Here is a 19660-nt window from a genome sequence, read left to right on the forward strand (position 1 = left end):
AACAGTGCTGGTCCCTGCAGGTGTCCCTGGGGGTGGGCAGCCTAAGAGGGACGGAACAGAAGACGGCCACAAAGACTCGCAGGGGCTTGACCCCATTCCTGTCTTCCTGTTTGGGAGGGAGAAGTTGGGAGAAGACACTCAGGTGGTTTCCCCTCCCCTTCCCAAGAGGCTGGGAGAACCTGCCTGGGCAGCATCTTGAAAGGGGGAATTGTCTTCCCAACGACTCAGCCCAGCATGTGTGTGTGTGTGTGTGTGTGTGTGTGTGTGTGTACCGTGGGGGGTCCACATCCCTCACACCAGCTCTCTGCCCCTCCCCCACAGCCCATGCAGACTCTTCCCCCCCCTTGCCTCTGAACCAACCCCAGCTGTCAACATCTGGCCCACATCTGTCTCCTTCATCTGAGTGGACCCCCACCCCAGCCGATGCCCCCCTCTTCCCCGTCAGGGGGCTGGGCAGGGCTATAAGCTCAAGGCCTCCCTGGCCTCCTGCGGCCCCTACCAGGGCTGGGGAACCAGGACAGGGGAGGGAGGGGGCAGCCCCACCCCGGAGGTGCCCCAGGCTCTTGGCAGAGCCATCTGGAGCCGTTAGAAGCAGCTGCCAATGACTCATCTCCCACTGCCCCCACCCCACCACCTCAAACACACCCTGGGACGGGGAAGCATGCCTGCAGCCCCCCACAACCCTGTCTCCAGACCTCCGACGCCTCCTCCATACCCAGGCCCCAGTCTCTGCAGAAACCCAGTCCATCCCCCACTCCCAATCACCCCCAGGACTGCATCGCTTCCCATTTTCTTTTATTTATACAAAAAAAATTGTTTTAAATATAATTTAAGAACCCCTCCAAGCACCGGTGTCTGTCTCTGGTTTCCACCCCCACATCACCCCCCCACACCCCCTCACGGACACAGCTTGGGGCTACTTGGGGGCAGGAAAGTGTCTGGGAGTTGTGCGACCAAGGCACTGTTCCGGAAACAGACACGACGATGAGTCCCTGTTTTACCCTGGGCGAAGGAGGCAATAACGAAACAGGTTCCCCGCCCCCCCCAACACAGAAAGTTATGACAAGGACAGTAGAAAAACAAAACAACAAGAAACAACAAAAAATGGGGAGGGGGAGGAAAAAATAAGACCGAAACAAAAAATAAAACTCAAAAACCTTCAATATGAAGGCAGCAGATGGGGGAGGGGCATTTACAAGGGAAAACTGAGTTCGGGAAGACAGCAGCAAGGTTGGGGACATCTGGGTCCAATGATTTTGTCACTGGGCCGCGACGCCCCTTCCCGCCTCCCGCCACGACGGGTGCGCTCCGCTCCCGAGCTCACAGGCTAGTCACCCTCTTCTCTTTGGTCTGCAGGGCAGTGCATTGGCCCTTCGAGGTGAGGAGGGGCACGTGGGGCCCTAACTGGGGATCAGAGGGAGGCTGTGGGAATCGAGCCCAACCACCCCTGGGAAGCTGGCAGATTAGAGGCGCTTCCTTTCCCTCTGGTCACACCCAATCCTGAGGGAAGGGCTTCCCGCCTGGGGGGCATGTGATGATTTCTACACTCCTATGGCAGAATCCTCAAATCCTGTCTCTCCAAATTGCCAGCTCCCCACCCCCATGGGTTCAAAGTGCAATCCAGTGGGGCCCAGGTATGGCGGCCTCTTGGGTCCCCATCCGACTCTGCCCCAGGAAGAAGGGGAGCTGTGTCCCCAGCCGGGAGTTCCTGCAGCTCCGGAGCGATGGGGTCAGACAAGCCGGTGCAGGTCAGTACTGGGGGGCTGGTGCTCCTGACCCACCACCTGGGGCTCCAGGCTTGGCCTGGGACTTCATGTGCTGGACACTGGCCAGGATTTTCTTCTGGTGTCCGGCCAGAGTGACTCCAATTCGGAGCAGGTCCCTGGGGAAGAAGGGAGAGCTAGGTGAGGCCAGAGGGACTCCCGGGCAGGTTCACTTAGCTCGAGACCACGCCCCGCCTCTGGACTGTAAGCCAATCAGGAAGGCCAGCAGGGGAGGGGTACACGTCAACAGTTGCCAATAGTTGCGGGCAGTTTCCAGAGGCTTTAGGAGCGAGTAGGAGCGAGACTGCGCAGCCGCAGTAGAGGGTGGAGCCGGGCTGGCCAGAGATGGGAGGTGGGGAGTTGCAGCTTGGGGCACCGACAAGGATTAGGAAAAGGCAGAGAATCAGCGAAGGGGAGGAATGAAAGAGAGAAAAGCGCACAAAATGAGGGTGGGGGAAGGGCTGCACAGATTGCTCTAGAGGAGAAGTCAGAAGGAAAAAGGCCTGAGAGAGAAAGAGCGGGTGGGGAGGAAGGGGCGGGGTGGGGCGAAAACGAGCTGCCCCCCCCTCCCCCCCCCGCCCCGGTCCCCATCCTGAGGCCTGGAGCCTGAGATAAGGGAAAACAGCAGAGGTGGGAAATGGAGAGCAGGGACCTGTGTCAGGGCGGCTCTGGAACAAGTCAGGGAGCAGGGGGCGGGGTGTGTGAGGCTGCCTCCCACCCTCTGGTTCCAGATTTCTCTTCCTTCCATGTGTTATTCAAACCTGGGCTGTGAAGAGAGCCTGGGAGGAAAACGGGCAGGCAGAAAGGTGGAGAACCAGAGAGGCCAGCTAGGGGAACACAGTGTTCGGGAGGCGTTGAAACCATAAAACCATTTAACATTAAAGCTGGAAATGATCTCCAAAACCCAGTCCAACCTTCTCCTTTTATGGGTGAGGAAGCAGCCAGAGTTGACACTTTGTTAATGTGAGAGCAGGGTCTGGAATGTAGATAGATGCACAAGGACAGATACCCATGGCAGGATAAGGAGCAAGATGGCCCAGGGCTGAGGTAGCGCAAGGGGGTGACAGGGGTGAGGCAGGTGAGGCAGGTGAGGCGGGCACCGCGGGGCTGGAAGATTCCCTGGGCTCTCAGCCTCCGGAGCTGCTACTTTGGGGTTGCTCTAGATAACAGAGTTGGCACCACGACTTGCCCGCAAAGGTCCCTGCTAAACTGGCGGGCCTGATTCTGGTCCCCAGGTGCCCCTGACACTGTTTAGCTCTCAACGGCCACCTCCAGCACCTGCCACGACTTACTCAGCAGAGATCTGGCTGACCAGTTCGAAGGAGCCAAAGCCAGCGGCTGCGAAACTTTCTTCGTATCGTCCCATCTTGATGGCTCGAAGCCATTCACCCACTGAGCCAAAAGCTGAGTAGTGAGGCTGCCGCTGATCCAGGAGCGGGTGTGAGGCCCTGGACAAGGCAAGGATGGGGAGGGGCACGCTGAGTTCCGGGGCTACGTCAGGGTGGGGACTTTGAGCCCAGCCCTAGAGCAGTGGACGGGGACAATGGACAATCCCACATACCACCAGAGGGCTGGATACTTCCGAGGGGGAAGCGGGGGATTCTCAGGTGGTGGCAGAGTGCAGGAAGGAGGCCCACCCTCTGGGGTCCTCACCCGCCATTCTCCCTGGCCACGATTTTGAGACTGGCCGGGTTCCGGATCATCTTGTCGAGGGCGCTGACCACCTGGGGGAAGCGGGGCCGTGCATTCCGGTCCTTCTGCCAACAGTCCAGCATGAGCTGGTGCAGGGAAGTGGGGCAGTCTGGGGGCGGGGGCAGCCGGTAGTCCTGTTCAATGGCATTGATCACCTGGAATGACAGGTAGAAGCACTGGGTGAGGATCTCCCGGGAGAACAAGGATGCCAAAGGACCCCCAGAAGAAGGTGACTCAGCAGATGCTGGAAGAGGTGCCATAGGCCTTGAGAATGGCAGACTCGGGGGGTCCTCCGGGCCGGGGCCGAAGCTGGCTGTGGCTGGATGCTCCTGGGCCAAGATCTAGATGAGTAACTTCCCAACCCTGCCCTCCTTCTCCGTGTCCTTCTGTGACTAGACGTGCTGTATCAAAGTCTTGGATACAAAGATCAACTCTACTTTCTGCCACCCTCAAGGACCCAACAGTGATGAGCTCTCTGGGGACCCCACTCCCCCCCCACCTCCATATCCCCGGTGAGAGAACATTCCAGGAAAGCTTGGTAGGACCACGGGACACTTACATCCTGATTGCTCATGTCCCAGTATGGCCGTTCCCCAAATGACATGACCTCCCACATCACAATTCCGTAGCTCCAGGCGTCACTAGCAGACGTGAACTTCCGGAAGGCAATGGCCTCAGGGGCTGTCCATCGGATGGGAATCTTTCCACCCTAAAGATGGGAGAGGAAAAGGTGAGCTGAGGGACTCACGGGACCCAGGCATTCTAACGCCCACCCCCCCGCCCCACCGCCTTTCCCCCAGGCCTCCTTTCTTTCTGGGACTCAGACACACAGCTCCTCAACTCTGTTCTTTTCCTGGACACTGGAAGTCGGGTTCCCTAAGCTGACCACCCCCTCCATGGTCTGTGCTTACATCCAGTCCCTGAATCGGAACTGTCAAACTCTCCGTCTCCCACCTTTCCAAGCTTCCCTCTCCACCTGGCCCTAAGAACTGAGTTCAGACGCGGGTCCCCTGGCCTCACCAGAGAGCTCGTGTAGGTGGGATCAGAAGAGTTCTCCTCCAGGAACCGGGAAAGCCCAAAGTCGGACACCTTGCAGACGAGGTTGCTGTTGACCAGGATGTTGCGGGCGGCCAAGTCTCGGTGGACGTAGCTCATCTCGGCAAGGTACCGCATGCCCGAGGCAATGCCCCGCAGCATGCCCACCAGCTGGATGACAGTGAACTGGCCATCGTTCAGCTGGAGATCGGACAAGGGACAGGACACGGCTAGGACAGCTCACCTGCCCCGCCCCCGCCTTCCGCGCTCTGAACCAGATCTGCCACTCGCAGACCCTTGTCATGCTCCCCTGCCAGGCAGTCCTGCTGACTCCCCAGGTAAGCCCTCTTCCTTTCTCTTACTCTGAGCCCTCTCAGCTCTCACCGCACTAACCCGACACAATGCTTAAGATTATAAGGAGGGGCGCCTGGCTGGCTTCGTCAGTTAGGAGTCCGCCTCTTGATTTTGGCTCAGGTCATGATCTCAGGGTCGTGAGATCGAGCCCCGCAACAGGCTCTGCCCTCAGCACAGAGTCTGAGGGTTGTCTGTCTCCCTCTGCCTATCGCCTGCTGTGCACGCTCTCTCTCAAATAAATAAATAAATCTTAAAAATTAAAAAAAAAAAAGGTTGTAAGGAGATCACTTTAACGTTTTCTTCTATTTAGTCTAATACAGAGCTTTACACCCAGGGCATACTCAACAAATGCTTTTGATTGAGCATGTTCATTTTATGGGACAGCCACAGAGTTCTGCTAGTCGGTGTGGGCTCGGAGCCATCTGTCTACAGGTACAGATGCATCCATGCTGAACCAAGGCAATCTTGCTCAGCTCTCTTGAACCAGCTGTGTGTAGCTTGTAAGAGAGCAGTGAAAAACTGGGTGTGATCAATGACCACAGCCCCAAAACCAAGACCTAAAGCTTGACCTTGATCTTGAGAGTCTGCTCTCACCAGATAAGCTAGCCAGTCACAGTGAAAGAATCCCATACTCTGGGTTCAGCAAGCACGCAGGGGACCCTTGGCGGCCAAGCAGGGCCAGGGCCAGAGTCCAAAACCTGAATTCTGAACCAATCCTCCAAGCCTGCACCTACCGTAGGCCTTGAATGTCAGCTTGTGGAAACACTGCTGGCGAGATGCTCAGGGCAGACCCCGGAGTCTGTGATTCCTTTCTCCCTCACCCACCACTTACGATCCATCAGCAGGTTCTGCCTCCAAAACATGTCCCGAATCCAGCCACTTCTCCCCACCCTGCTACAACCCTCACACCCCAAAAGACTGCAAGTCTCCCCACTGGCTCCTGGCTCTTACTCCCCAGCATCACCAAAGGGAGCTCTGAAAATCACCCTTCTCCAGCTGAAATCCCTCCAAAGGCTTCCCCTGGAACTTCTAATCAAATCCAAATTCCTTACTAAGGCCACGAGGCTCACGTGGTCTGACCACCACGTACATCGAGATCTACCACTGCTCCTCTGCTCGGGCCTTTTGTTTTGTTTGTAAAGATTATTTATTTATTTATTAGAGCGCGCACATGCATGCACGAGCCAGGGGAGGGGCAGAGGCAGAGGGAGAAGCAGACTCCCCGCTGAGCAGGGAGCCCGACGTGGGGCTTGATCCCAGGACCCTGGGATCATGACCTGAGCCGAAGGCAGATGCTTAACCGACTGAGCCACCCAGGTGCCCCAGACCTTTCTGCTTCTTGAACATGCCGGGTTCCTGCCCGCTCTGGTTCCCCCAATGTGCTTCTCCTCCATCTGCTCATGGTTGGCTCTTTCTCTGCCCACAAGTCATCTCTTCTAAAATAAATCCCCTTTCCCCTGGGCAACTGGACCTTTGTCTGGTACCACCGGAACAGACCCTTGTGTCGACTGTGGAGGGTCCGGCTGTCATCACACTACCCGGGGTCTGCCTTGGCATCTCTCCTGATGACAGCCAGGTAGCCTGTCTCCGGATGGGGTGCCGTGCAAGGTACACAGCATCCCCGATGGAGGCTGGCCACAGATAGTGATTTTTGGACTTATCAAAACATTAGATCTATCTTCTCTTAACTAGAGAAACAAGCTAACTGACCCCACAGGGAAGAGACATTCAAGGGGATAAGAGGCCCAGCTTTTCAGCATGTCAGTGTCATAACAAGGGACTGTCCTGGCTGTTGAAGAGGCTCCAAGAAATAACCACCGGGTGCCATGCTTGATCCTGAACTGGATCCTGGTTTGGAGAAACCAGGAGGAAGAGACATGTAGGGGGACAACCAGGGAAATGTGAATAGTGACCGGGTACTGGATAATCCCATGAAAATGTGACAATTCTGTTCAATGCAATGTTTTGCTCTGTAGGAAAACGTTTTGGTTTTTAAAAAAGGATGTATAGTAAAGTGGAAAAATAAAATAATACCCAGTAAAACCTGTTCAAGTGACAAAAATAAAACAAGCTCTTCCCCAGCATCTCAAGCCACTTCTCCAAACTGTTTCTTAAAAGCTTGTTTGTTTACTCTCTCTTCCATTACACTGTCAAGGGCAGAGATGTTCATGGCTTTATTCCCAGGGCCTAAGACAGTGGCTGACGCACCAGATGGCGCTCAGGAAGCATTTGTCAAGAGGACGAATGACCACCCCTCCAAATCCTGGGTCCGCTGGCCCCACAGACGGGCCATTTCCACTCGCGGCCGCAGGAAAGTCGAGTCCTGGGAACTCTAGCTGTCCTGGAGGGAGAACGAGGGGCATAGGGGGTGGGACGTGCACCCCACCATCCTGGTCCTGAGCTCCTTGGCTGTGCCGGGGGAGGGCAGGAGGCCGCGGGAGGCTGGGGGGCAGGGGGCTCACCCGCAGGAAGGAGTCCAGGGCGCCGTTTTCCATGAACTCGGTGAGGATCATGACGGGCACGCTGTTGGTGACCACACCTTCCAGGCGGATGATGTTGGGGTGCTCGAACTGGCCCATGATGGAGGCCTCACTTAGGAACTCCCGCCGCTGTCGCTCCGTGTAGCCCCCTTTCAGGGTCTTGATGGCCACACAGCTCTCTTTCTTCCCCGGGGCCTTGAGCCGCCCCCGGCACACCTCACCAAACTCGCCTTCGGGAAGGATGCTGAGGGTCAGCCCTCCTCTGCCTGTTGTCTGGCCCTCCTTCCCCCTACTCCCGCCCCACCCCGCACCCCTACCCCGAGCCATCTTCCCTCTCACCTGCGCCGATCACCTCCTCAATCTTGACGTAGGAGACATCGATCTCTTTCGCAAATTCCCTCACAGCCTCATTAGGGTCCTCGTAAGTGAAGGGGTCAATGTAGACCTTAGTACCTGAGGAACCATGCGGGGTCCTGTTAACCGAGAGGCAACCTCCCCTGCACTCCGAGGCCGGGATTCTGGGCTCACTGCCCCTGCCCCAGCCCCGTGTCCCTCAGCATAGGCCTACCCACCGTGCCCGATGAGATACTGTCCGTGTTTGTCCGAGTACTCGGCTTCTCTCCCATTGCTCTGCTTCCTGTGGCCGATGGGAAAGAAAAGGTAAACGGAATCACCCATCTCTGCGTTTCCAGAGGGACAGGACCGGGGGGGAGGAGGAGCGGGGATCAGAGAAGCTTCCAAGAGGAAACAAGTATCCTGGGGCATCGAGGGAGGCTTGCCTGGAGCATGAGGGCAGGTGGCCATCTACACGGGCCCTCCTCCCAAGGGCCTCCAGGTGCCCCAGAGTGCTCACCTGAGGCAGAGAACAGCAATGACAATGACCACCAGGACCAGCACCACACCCACGACTGCCGTGCCTGCGATCAGGGCCAGTTGCTCCCGCCAGCTCTCGGTCTCTGGGGGAGAAAAGCTGCGATCAGAAGACGCCGACGGGCCCTGGGGACCCTACACCAGCCTCAAGGCATGAGCTGTGCTCCCCGAGAACAGGCCCCCGGCGGTGTGGCAGGTGCGGGAAAGCACAGTGGTTTCCAAATTGCTTTCCACCGGCGCGGGCTCCTCCGAAGTCCCTCAGGGCAAGGGAGGAAGTTTCCCAACCTCGTTACAGCGAGAGCAGGTTTGATTTTGTTCAGTTATACATACTGGTGGCCCACAGAAAGCCCCAAGGGCTAAAAATGAAAAGGTCTGTAGCCAAAACGTGGAAATAACCCAGATGTCCGTCAACAGATGAATGGATGAATAAAACACGCTATCGCCATACAATGGAATATCTTCCAGCTATAAACAGCACGGATACACACCCCAACGCGGATGAACCTTGCGAACATTGTGCCGACTGAAGGAAGAAGCCAGTCACAAGAGGCCACGTAACGTAGGACTCCATTTGTATGAATGTCCAGAATAGGCAAATCCACAGAGATAGAAAGTAAGGTAGTGTTTGCCGGGGGCTGGGGGTGATAGAAGGGGTGTCTCTTTTTGGATGCTGAAGTGGTCTACAATGAATCGTGGTGATGGTTGCACAACTCTGGACATACTAAAAGCCACTGAACTGTACTCTCTTTAAAGGGTGAATCGTATGGTATGTGAATCCTGTCTCAAACCGTTAAAAGGTTTAGAAAGTCACTGGGCCAACAAGCGTATTACAATGAACAGATGTCAGGCGTCTGGGTGGCTCAGTTGGTTAAGCATCTGGTTTTGGCTCAGGTCATGATCCCGGGGTCCTGGGATCGAGTCCTGCATCAGGCTCCCTGCTGGGCGGGGAGCCTGCTTCTGCCTCTGCCTCTGCCTCTCTCTCTCTCTCTCTGACTCTCATGAATAAATAAATAAAACATTTAAAAATATATATATTTAAAAAAAAAAAAGAAACACTTAAGAGTAAGGCGCCTGGGTGGTTCAGCTGGTTAAGCGTCTGGCTTCGGCTCAGGTCATGATCCTGGGGTCCTGGGATCGAGCCCCACATCGGGCTCCCAGCTCAGCGGGGAGCCTGCTTCTCCCTCTCCCTCTGCTCCTCCCCCCTGCTCATGCTTGCACTCTCTCTCCCTCTAATGAATTAAAAAAAAAATGAACAGGTGTCACCTCAGTTAATCCTTGGAGCCCTGGGAGAGAGGCCTCGTGATATTTCCAGTTTGGGGAGGAGAGTTGGGGCTTAAGGGTCAGGCTTTTGCTTAGAGTCACACAGCTGGAAAGCCACTGGGCAGGTCTTCTCTCCCAGCTGTTGGTTTTGGCTTCTGCAGCCTATGCTCTCCTCACTAGGCCAAAAATGACTTGTGGTTCATAGAGAGAGGAGCATGGGAATGTGACTTTAGGGGTCCTTCGAGGGCACAGGCAAGGCCTCCCGCACGAGGGAGGGGCAGCACTCCTGCCCACACCCTGCTCCCCAGGCTCACCGTCCAGCTGGGTCTGGCTGTGGTGCTCCTGGCCGAAGGGCCCGTAGCCGGCCTCGGAGCGTGCCCGCACCTGGACCAGGTAGCTGGCTCCGCGTTTCAGCCCCCGCAGCTCTGCCCGGTTTTCCGACGTCTTCAGGAACCGCACGCTGCTGGGGCCCTCTGTACCCTGTCGGCGGGGGAGGGGGGGGGTGTGGGGGAGGCTGGCCGTAAGCCAGGGCCTCCCAGTTTCCACTGCTCTTCCCACGCCTCTCCCCGCACCCTGTGCCCCCATGACTTGCATCTTGGTTCCACGGTGTGGCGGGTGGGACCTCTGTGCTCATTTACGTATGCACTGTGCTGTGCGTTTGGCTTTTGTTACGGCATTTAATCCTCGCCGCAATTCTGTGGGGCCGGTACAGTTACTGTAACTGTTCTACACTGGGGATATTGAACTCAGAGAGGCCAAGGGGCTGGCCCAAGGTCACACAGCCAGCACTCAGCACAGCTGGACTTCAGACGCCTCTCAGGTGCCTGGAATTCAGCCGGCCCCCAGAACACATCCCCCTATTCACCCCAAACCCCTAGGGGTGTGTCCTGGTCTCACCTTCTCATGGTACTTGACCTCGTAGTCCAGCACGGCCCCGCTGGGTGCCCGGGGAACAGCCCACGCCAGGCTCAAGCTGCTGGGCGATGATCGTGTCACCCGGATGTCGGACACGGGGGGCGGTACTGCGAGGGGGAGGACACGTTAGGGGCTTTGCACGTGGGAGGCCTGCCCCGATCTTTCCCAGCTCTGCCTCTGAGTCTACACTTGTCTCAGCCCTCCCGCTGTTTCAAGAGTTCCCTCTGACCCTCTCTGCCCCGTGCTGAAGTCTGCACCTCCCTTCACTCTTCTGTCTGCCTCTCCCCCTGCAAGTCCTGACCTTCCATGCTTCCTGGCGACCCCAGGGCCCCGCCGCTGCCTCTCCCCCTTCAGGCCCGTAGGCTGTCCGCCTCCCTCCTGGCCGGCCACCGGCTCCCCGTCTCACCCTCACGGTCAGTGGTGACATTCACAGCCTCAAACGGGACCGGCCCACTGGCTAAGGAGGACACCCCGTTCAGGGCGGTGACCTCGAAAGTATAGGTGAAATCTGGACGCAGCCCGCGAACTGCCACCCAGGGCTCCACAAGGCCCTGGGGGCCAGGGTCGAAGGTCAGGTCTCCTCCGCAGGGCGTGCAGGACCCCCCGGGGCGGCACTCCCAGCAGCGCAGCGCGTAGGTGAGGTCCTCTCTGCCCCCGGACTCGAGGGGGGCACTCCATTCCAGGCGCAGGGAGGAGCCGTTCAGACGGGGAACCACACTTCTGGGAGCAGAGGGCGGGGCTGCGGGACACCAGGGAGTCAGAGGCTGACCTGATCATCGGGGGGGGGGGGACAGTGGGGCACCCAGGCAGCCTCGCTGGCTTCTTGTCTCGGCTGGGCACCAGCAGGCCAGGGCCAAGCGGAGGAAGGCCGGGGAGGCTGGGGGCTGCAGTGGGTGCCCGCCCACCACCCCAGGGGCTGCCGGTCACTTACTGGTACAGGGCGCACCCCGGATGTCCGTGCGGGCCCGGAAGTACCCATTGCGGCACTGGCAGATGGGTGAGCCAATGGTGCTGGAGTGGCTGTTGGCTGGACACGGCTGGCAGGACCCCTCGCCAGACAAGGGCTTGAAGGTGCCTTGGGCACAGGCTGAAAGAGAAACCGCGTTCAAGAACACGCATCAGAAACATTCGGCTGCTCCCAAGGTTGCATGGAGTGCAAAGTGGGGAGCAGGGAGGAAAGAGCTCAGAAACCGAACATCTAAGAGAAGGAGACCCTCCCTTCAGATCAGGGACTCTAAGCTTTGTTAACCTCAACACACCCTCCCACCATCACCAAACACCCTGTGGCGGTCTGGTGAACCCACAGAGCCCTGCTCAGAAGTATGTTTTTAAATGCACACCACAGGGGAGCCTGGGTGGCCCAGTAGTTAAGCACCCCATGCTTGTGCTCTCGCTCTCTCATATAAATAAATCATTTTAAAAAATAATTAAAAAAATAAATGCACACCACAAAACACACAGGATCACAAAGGAAACCAAGTGAATCAAAATACAATGACCAAGGGGTGCCTGGGTGGCTCGGTCATTAAGCGTCTGCCTTCAGCTCAGGTCATGATCCCAGGGTCCTGGAATTGAGCCCCATATTGGGCTCCCTGCTCAGTGGGGTGTCTGCCTCTCCCTCTCCCACTCCCCCTGCTTGAGAGAGAGACAGCGAGAGAGGGAACACAAGAGAGGGAGAAGCAGGCTTCCCGCAGAGCAGGGAGCCCTATATGGGGCTCGATCCCAGGACCCAGGGATCATAACCTGAGCCGAAGGCAGACGCTTAACGACTAAGCCACCCAGGCGCCCCTAAATAAATAAAATCTTTTTAAAAAAAATACAATGATCAAAACATGAAGAAAGCAAGTTCGTGCCACAGGAACGCGTGCATTTCTTTATTTACAAGATAGAGGAGCAGGTCTAATGGCCACTGTAATACAGAAGACATCATGGGCCAAGAAGAGCATTTTGATATTCTTGCATCATCTGTAACAGGCTGGGAAAATAGCCACGGTTTGAAGGATGTGCAAATGACCGCTGGGCCCTGTCACTGTGATTCCACACGCAAGGCCAATTTCAGGCAGAGACGAGGGACAGTAATGTCATTTCCTTTCTCTACAGAAGTTCACAGATCCCTTACGTTCTATCTACAAAACCCGGGTTTTGAACGCCTGCTCTAGAGAAACAGCTGAGTGAGAATTCAGTATCAGGGAGTCAGAGGAAACCTAAAGTGAGCATGAAATAGAGACCATGATGCCTTTGTCCTCAGAGCCCAAGTCCCCCCCATCCTGAGGACAGCCCTGCGTCCCTCGTCCAGAAAGGGGTTAGACACAGGACAAAGAGGGTGCGAGAGCTCAGACCTTTGCCGGAGGCTTTGGAAACAGGCCTTCCGAGTGCCCCTGAGAGCCAAGAATGTTCCAAATGGAAATGTTAAGTGGCTGCAAGAGCTGGGTATAAGACTCTCCCTGCCTGGATGGCCAAGCTATCCAGAAAAGACGCCAGCCCTCACCTCGGCACCGGGTGTTCCCCTCGGCGGCCTCAAACCCGGGAGCACAGCTGCACCCTGTGACCGGCTGCTCGGCCCACTGGCCATCCTCCCGGCAGTAGAGGCTGGGGCTGGGGCCAGGGGTGGGAACAGCGTCGGCCACACAGCTCCCTGCCACGGGCACCACAAGCTCCCGAGGCACAGTCTCCGGGAAGTGGGTGAGGTTCACGGTCAGCTGGGCGCACTTCTTGTAGAAGAGATGCAGGGACAGCAGGGCCATGCAGGCTCCCTGGTCCTGGAAGGCCAGGTAGAAGCCAGCCTTGGTGAGTGGGCCCAGACGCAGCGTCTTGACGTTCACCTTGCCAGTTGCCTCGGCCCCAGGGCGCTTCCGGGTCAGGTGCTCGGCGGCCACTGTGTCCACCTGCCAGGTGAGGGAAGAGACTCGTTGCCGCGGTCTTCCGCTCCCCAAGGACCAGGTAGGCGGACTGTTTTCTTCTTCCCAGCTCACCCTCTCCCTGACCACCTCAGCTCCTGTTCCAGAGCCTTCTCTCTACCTTTCCTAGCGTGCGCTTTCCTGCAGGCCCTAACATTACCCATTAATGCTTGCTGAGCTCCTACCATGCGCCCAGCCTCTGTCCCGTACCCCCTTTCTGTTCATTCACTCATCCTACAGACATTTATCAACACCTCGTCTGTACCAGGCCCAGGACTTGAAGCCAAGGGAGCTGAAATGAAGGAGATAGGTATGTATGTTCAAAGCATGATGAGACCTAGGACAGGTGAGACCCCAGGGTGGGCACCTCAGCAGAGGCATCCCAGGGGAGTTGCAGCTTCCAAGACAAGTAGGAATTGGGTAGAAGACCCAGAGAGAAGGCATTCCGGGGTAAGGCATCAGCTGACACAAAGGAGGGGTCTCTGAAGGGCAGGGCGTACTCAGATCAGAGAACGTGGGAGGTGGCAGAGGGTGGCCCAGACGACCGCCCCCGGGGACCAGAGCGGCCCTGGCCGTGACCGCTCCACATAGCAGACCACCTTCTTCCCTCCCTGGACCGGAGCCTCCTGCTTCTAGGGCCCACTGCCCCTGCCCAGGGCCTTGGAAGCTCATCCACTGCTCCTAGGCCACGCTGGCTGGTGGCGGGGCCCCGGGCGCCCGGGTTACCTTGATGTAGGGGTTCTCCATCCAGGCTGGCGTGATGGCTGTGGCCGTGTCAGCATCGCTCTCGAAGTAGAAGACGGTGAAGGTCTCCTTGCAAGAGCGCCCGGCCCGCGACAGGGAGAGGCACTCGAGCATGGTGAAGCGGAGCGTCGCGTACACGTGGACGGCTCCTCGGCGCGGGACCCAGCCGGTGCGCAGCCAGTGGGCCAGGCCCGGCGCCCGCTGCACGTCGCACACCTCATAGGTCCGGACGCTATGCTGCTCCTCATCCAGGCCGCTCAGCTCCTCCCACTGTGGGGAGAAGGGGGTCAGCTTGGGGGTGAAGGTGGGGAGGATGTCTGTCCTACAGCAAGAAGTGGCTAGAGGGAGGGGACCCCTGAGGGCGAGGGCTAGGAGGACATATGCCCCAGCTGCTGGGATGTGGGGGGTTGGGGGCACGCCTTGTCCCTCCTCCCTGGGTGTCCCTCCAAGCCCTGGCTCCTGGGCCCAGCTCTTACCTGCCCTTCCACCTGAGGGAACGTGACCCACTTCAGATCGGCAGTTTCCAGTTTTGTGTTCAATAGGGTCTCTAACACAGACAGACAGACAGACGGTCAGCACTGGGGGAGACACCAGGAAGACCAGGTCCCTGGGAAATGACTGAGACAGGTGGGTCCTCTTAGCTCCAAGCTGGTGGAACTGGGGCCGACTGAGCCGACAGATGAAGGGGGGGCAAGTCCTGCCCTCTGCTGTCCCCTTTCTAGTCCTTCTGTTTCTGAGCGCCAACCCCACCCCCATGGCTGGCAGGCACCGGGCTGCCCCCCCACCCCCCCCACCCCCGCCCCGTCCATGGCTCCCAGATCTAGGCCGCTGAGAACCGCTGTGCCCTGAGGAGAGGGGAGGAAGACCAAATGGCTCAGACAGGGTTAAAGCAGAGCCCCGACCTGGCCTAACCTGAGGAGGGCAAAGAACAGCAGGTGCGGGGCTACCCCTTCCTTACAGGGCCTGCCTCCCTGCCACTCCACAGTCCCTGCCCCAAATCTGAAGCCGCCGCCTCCCTCTCCCCAACTCCACTCTCCTCTTCCCGCCCCACACCCCCTTCTCAGACCAAACCCTCCAGTCCTTCAGATCCCTGAGGGTGGTACTCCGCTCCTGAGGCCCAGCCCTGCCGCCCCCGCCCCCTGCCGCCCCCCAAGAGCTCTCCCTGCTGTCAGAGGAGGAAATGCTGGAGGCCAGGACGCTTGGGTTCCCGCCCCAGCCCCTGCCTGCAGAGGCCTCACATCTGGATTTGGTTACAGGAAGGAAAAGGGGAGGAGATTTTAGGGGTGTGTGTACAGAGGGGTGAACACACCTGGCTCTGCTCTGGTCTCAGGGGAGGGGCGTCGAGGGAGGGGTGGGGCTCTGGCGGAAGGGGGGATTAGGAGAAACATCAGGGCCCCTGTCAGTGGAGGGTAGAGGGAGGGTAGGGGAATCCCCTGGGAGGCCAGTGCCATGTGGGGGGGCCCCCAGGAGAGCCAGCAGCACACCTGGGACCAGGTTCCCCCAGCCTCCCTCCCCACTCCCGCCCCTGCTCCGTGGGGGCCACAGGAGAGAAGGGAAGGGAAGGTGGGTGGGTGGGGCAGCCTCCTCCCAGGGACCAACTGATGTCCACTCAAGGGCAAGGGGTCAGGTGGGACCCCAGCCAGGCCGAGGTGACGCCTGGGCCCCCCAGGGGTGGCAGGAGCCAGCCCGGCACGCTGGGGACAGGATGCCCGGGTTCTGGGAAGGGGGTGGATAGAGTCTGCCGTCCCCACCCTCCATTGTTCCAGCTTGGATAGTGTTTTCCTGTCTCCAATTTACACACTGTCTGTTTCAGGGCTGTCCTCCGCATGCTCGGAGCGACTCACTTTCTCTCCTCCTATCTGGGGCTCAGAGAGCCTGCCTTGATCTGTCAGTTCTTCTGCCTCTCCTATCTCTCCCCAGCCCTGTCCACCTTCCTTCCAGACTGTCGCCGTCTCTCCTCCATTTTCCACCTCCTGCCTTTTGCCTTCACGGGGCGCGAGGCCGCGGGCAGGTTACTTAACTCCTCTTTAAGCCTCAGTTTCCCCATCCGTAAAATGGGGGTAACAATCCCTCCCACTGCAGGGCTGTTGTGAAGGTGAAAATGTAAAGCGCTTAGCGCAGGCCTCGGGCTTGGAAAGCACTTAGGTGGCAGGCCCTTTCTCCTTCGCCTCTTTCCCTCCCTCTCACCACACTTCGCCCTGGGGGTGGGGGGGACTCTCCCCACTTTGCCTGCCTTCCTCCCAGTTATTTCCCCTTCTGCCTCCGAGCCGGGCAAGGGTCTCCTCTCCCCATCCCCAGCCTTTGATCCTCGGCCCAGAGCAGCACTGCCCAGCCTGGGGGAGAGGGGTTTCTAACTGCCTTTGATTCCTCCTCCTCAGTAGCTCCCCCCTTGACCCACCCCCCAGAGACCCCTTTGATTCCAGGCAGTGAAGGGGGGGAAGGAGACAGCTCATTGAGAGGAGATTAGGGCTGTAGGAGGAGGGTTTATAGGGCTCTTGGCTCCCCCTCTAGGGGGTGAGGGGAGGGAAGAGCCTCATGGATGAAGAAACATTTGGGGGGGGGGGACACAGAAAAATCAGAAATTTAGAGAGATGGGTAGTTAGGCTAAGTTCAGGTGTCCCAGGGGGCTGTGAAGGTCAGTTTCTGCTGGCCTGTAGGGTTGGAGAAAGGAACTCGGGCAGAGCTGGGGGTCTAGACAGCATTTAAGAGGCCGGGAGGGGGGCAGCCTGGGGCAACCAGGGAGGGGACCTCACTGCAGCAGAGGCAGTGGCTTTGGGAGAGATCTGGGCGTTTGGAGAGTGAGCGCAGAAGGCGGCCGTCCTACCAGAGGCCCCGGGGAACTGCAGGATCAAGGTGTGAACGTTGAGGAATGGGGGGTGGGGGCAGTTTTCTGGGCCAGCACGAAGTTCTGCCCTGTCTGCAGTTCCTCCTCCAGAAACGTTTCCTCATGTCTGCCAGAGGTGGGAAGAGGGACAGAAACTTCGGAGAGATTGGAGTAGGGAGAAAAGGAAAGGCTGCCAAAAGGGCGTACAGAATCAGGGCTCAGAGTCTGAGAAGCTGCAGCAGGGGCACATCCCGGGACGGAGCTCCACTCCTTCTCTTTCCCAAACAAAAGAAAACTCCACTCCCCGCTGGGCCGCCTCCTCCCCGCCCCCCGCCCGGTCTAGCACTATTGGTCCGAAGTGTTCGGGGTTGGGGTGCCGGGCTAGGGGCAGAGAGGCCGGCCCCTTCACTCCGAGGCCCAACTTTAGGGGCCCCTCGAGTGCCAGGGTGCCCCCTGGGAAACTCACCTTCTAAGGCGGCGGCGAGCGAAGCCCAGCAAAGCAGAGCCCGGAGTTCCATGGCGCCGTCTCTCTTGGGTTGGATCCGATTCGAGTTTGGGGGGCACTAGCCCCCCCAGGTCTGAACCCGCCCTGAGAGGGCAGACGCCGACTCCCCGCGCGGGACTCTCGGTCGGGGCTCTCAGCGTGGGCCCATGCGGGCGCGCCCGGCACCGGCACCCGGCGGCGGCGCCCAGGTGTGGCCCCGCGTCCCCGCCGCGCGCGCGGGCGGGCGGGGAGCGTCTTCACACTGGCTGCGCCGGGCGGGCGCAGAGCGAGACGTGGCTGGAGTCGGGGGTCCCTCCGGGGCCTCGGGGTCCCGCCCCGGCTGGCTGGGGGTGGGCCGGCCGCTCGCGGTCTCCCCCCCTCCCTGGAGCGGTGCTGCTCGCGCCGCGGGGCCGAGTGCGCTCCGCGCCGGCCGGGAGGGTGGGAGCGGAGCGGGAACCGAGCGGGAGGGAGGGAGACTGCGGCGCGGGGCCGGGCGGGCCGGGGCTGGGCCGGGCTGGGACTGGGCCGGGCGGCGCCTGGCCGGGGAGGGAGGGGCGCGCGGGGGGGGAGGCGGGGGAGGTCCCCCCTCCCCCAGCCCGGGCTCAGCGTGGGGGCCGGGGCGCGCTGATTGGAGCGCACGCTGCTGAATAATTCATGAGGGAAGCAGAGCGGGGCGCCGAGTGGAGCAGGTCGGGAAGTTGGGAGAAAGTTTGGGGAAGGGGGAGGGGCGGCGGGCGCGGAGCCCGGGGACCGCCCAGACGTGCACGGTGGCCGTGCGCCCCGACGGGGACCGCGCGTGTCGGGGCCGGGGCCCAGCGACCCCCGGGGCAGGTCCGAACCCAGCACGCAGCAGGCAGTAGAGAAACACATCCAGCAGCACTGAGGGCCTCCCGGAGGTGCACGTAAACCCGCGCCACGCACTCTGAGGCCGCTCCAGCCTTCCTGCGGACTTCGGATTCTACTTCTGGATGCGCCCACCACCCCACAGATGGCGCAGGGGACCATGTTTGGGGGAAGTTTTTGAGGATGGAGGGTGGCGCGTTGGGCCCCGAGGGAGCGACCCCAGCTTAGATGACCCTGGAGCGAACGTTCACACAATCTTTCAACAAACATTAGGTATTGGGGACCTACTGTGCGCGCAACATAGCGCAGGAAACTGTGGGAAGTGGGGCAACTGGCTTGAGATGCGGAGGAGTATAGAAACAAGGGAAGCAGAGTAAATAAAAGGTAGGTGGGACCGAGAGAGTAAAGGGTCTGGATGGATTCCCAAATCACCGTCTTCACTCTCACTGGGAGAGCTCCTGGCCGTCGCAGTCCTGACCCCTGGGGCTGGGCCGGAGCCGCTGCTGTCTTTCCCGAGGCTGTTTCCTGTCTGGCTCCTGGGGGCCCTCGGGATGTCTGGGAGGGCCCTTCCTCTCATTGCCGCCATCTCCCCCCCAATCCCATCAGTTAGAGGGGAGGGTCCAGGAAAGCAGTGCTCCTCCCACCAACCCCCTCTAGGTCAGGACACCTATAATGTGGGCAGCAGTTTGGATGGGGGATGCTGCCTGGAGTCCTCCAGTGAAGAGCTGGAAGGAAAGGGTTTAGACTCAGAAATTTAAGGGAGACAGAGTCTGAAGTTTCCCAGGAGCCGAGAGAGGGAAGGAGGAATCCTTGATGCCCTGAAGGGTTGGGGAGGGTGCGGGGGGGTGGGGTGGGGGGACGGCCAAGCGCCTCTAACCCTGCAGAGAGGACAGCCAGACTTGCAATGACCTCTTGTCCCAGCGCACTTATCTCCCTGCCACAAGTGGTGCTCCCCACACCCCTGCCCTTCCTCGTCGCCCTGCCTGGGTCCTGCACCGGGGTGGGGGGTCACAGAGGGCAGGAAACAGCCGGCTTGGCTGGAGCCAGGCAGACCAGCCCCTGGCCGGGAATTCCCTCCTCCCTCCCTGATTCAAGCCCTGTCTCCCTTCTCTTATTCAGCTTCTCCTCCAGGTTATCCACCCACCTCCTCACTCAGAACACACACACACTTTTCCTTGTTCTCACTATGCACTCAGATTCTTTCCTCTAAAAATTATGTCTCTATCTCCCCCTGGGCTCTGTGCTCAACCTCCCTCGGCCCTTGATTGATTGAATTGTCTCATTTGGTGGGGGATGCAGTTCATGCTTACCGGGTGTGTGTGTGGGTTGCATGACCTGGATGGTAGAGAGAGACCCACCCAGATGCACAGGGAAATGAGACAGGGGGGAATGAGGGCTGATGAGACAGAGGGGTGCAGAGGTCTAACAACTCACCGCAGATTCGAACCCTAGATCTCTGAGAACCAGGCCCCCTCCGCTAGAGGGAAGGGAACAAGTTA

General features: G+C 59.1%; 1 protein-coding gene across 2 annotated transcripts; it reads right to left on the reverse strand.

The window, feature by feature from the left end:
- Positions 1–778: 778 nt before the first annotated feature.
- Positions 779–17824, reverse strand: EPHB4 (EPH receptor B4). Of its 2 annotated transcripts, none has more exons than XM_006733727.3 (17): positions 17301–17824; positions 14487–14557; positions 13993–14280; positions 12858–13254; positions 11301–11456; positions 10776–11108; positions 10352–10476; positions 9769–9934; positions 8178–8280; positions 7897–7961; positions 7664–7777; positions 7307–7554; positions 4476–4691; positions 4015–4164; positions 3417–3610; positions 3056–3211; positions 779–1882 (listed from the first exon to the last, which is right to left on the reverse strand). In XM_006733727.3, exons 1-17 carry the CDS (start codon positions 17350–17352, stop codon positions 1750–1752), a joined length of 2967 nt encoding a protein of 988 aa, XP_006733790.1. In that variant the 5' UTR covers positions 17353–17824; the 3' UTR covers positions 779–1749. The 2 variants fall into 2 exon arrangements, with proteins under 2 accessions (XP_006733790.1, XP_081675549.1); XM_081819423.1 differs by lacking the exon at positions 17301–17824 and adding an exon at positions 17042–17111.
- Positions 17825–19660: the final 1836 nt, after the last annotated feature.

The sequence above is a fragment of the Leptonychotes weddellii genome, chromosome 5, assembly GCF_054177405.1.
Source record: "Leptonychotes weddellii isolate Sample4059 chromosome 5, ASM5417740v2, whole genome shotgun sequence".
NCBI lineage: Eukaryota > Metazoa > Chordata > Mammalia > Carnivora > Phocidae > Leptonychotes > Leptonychotes weddellii.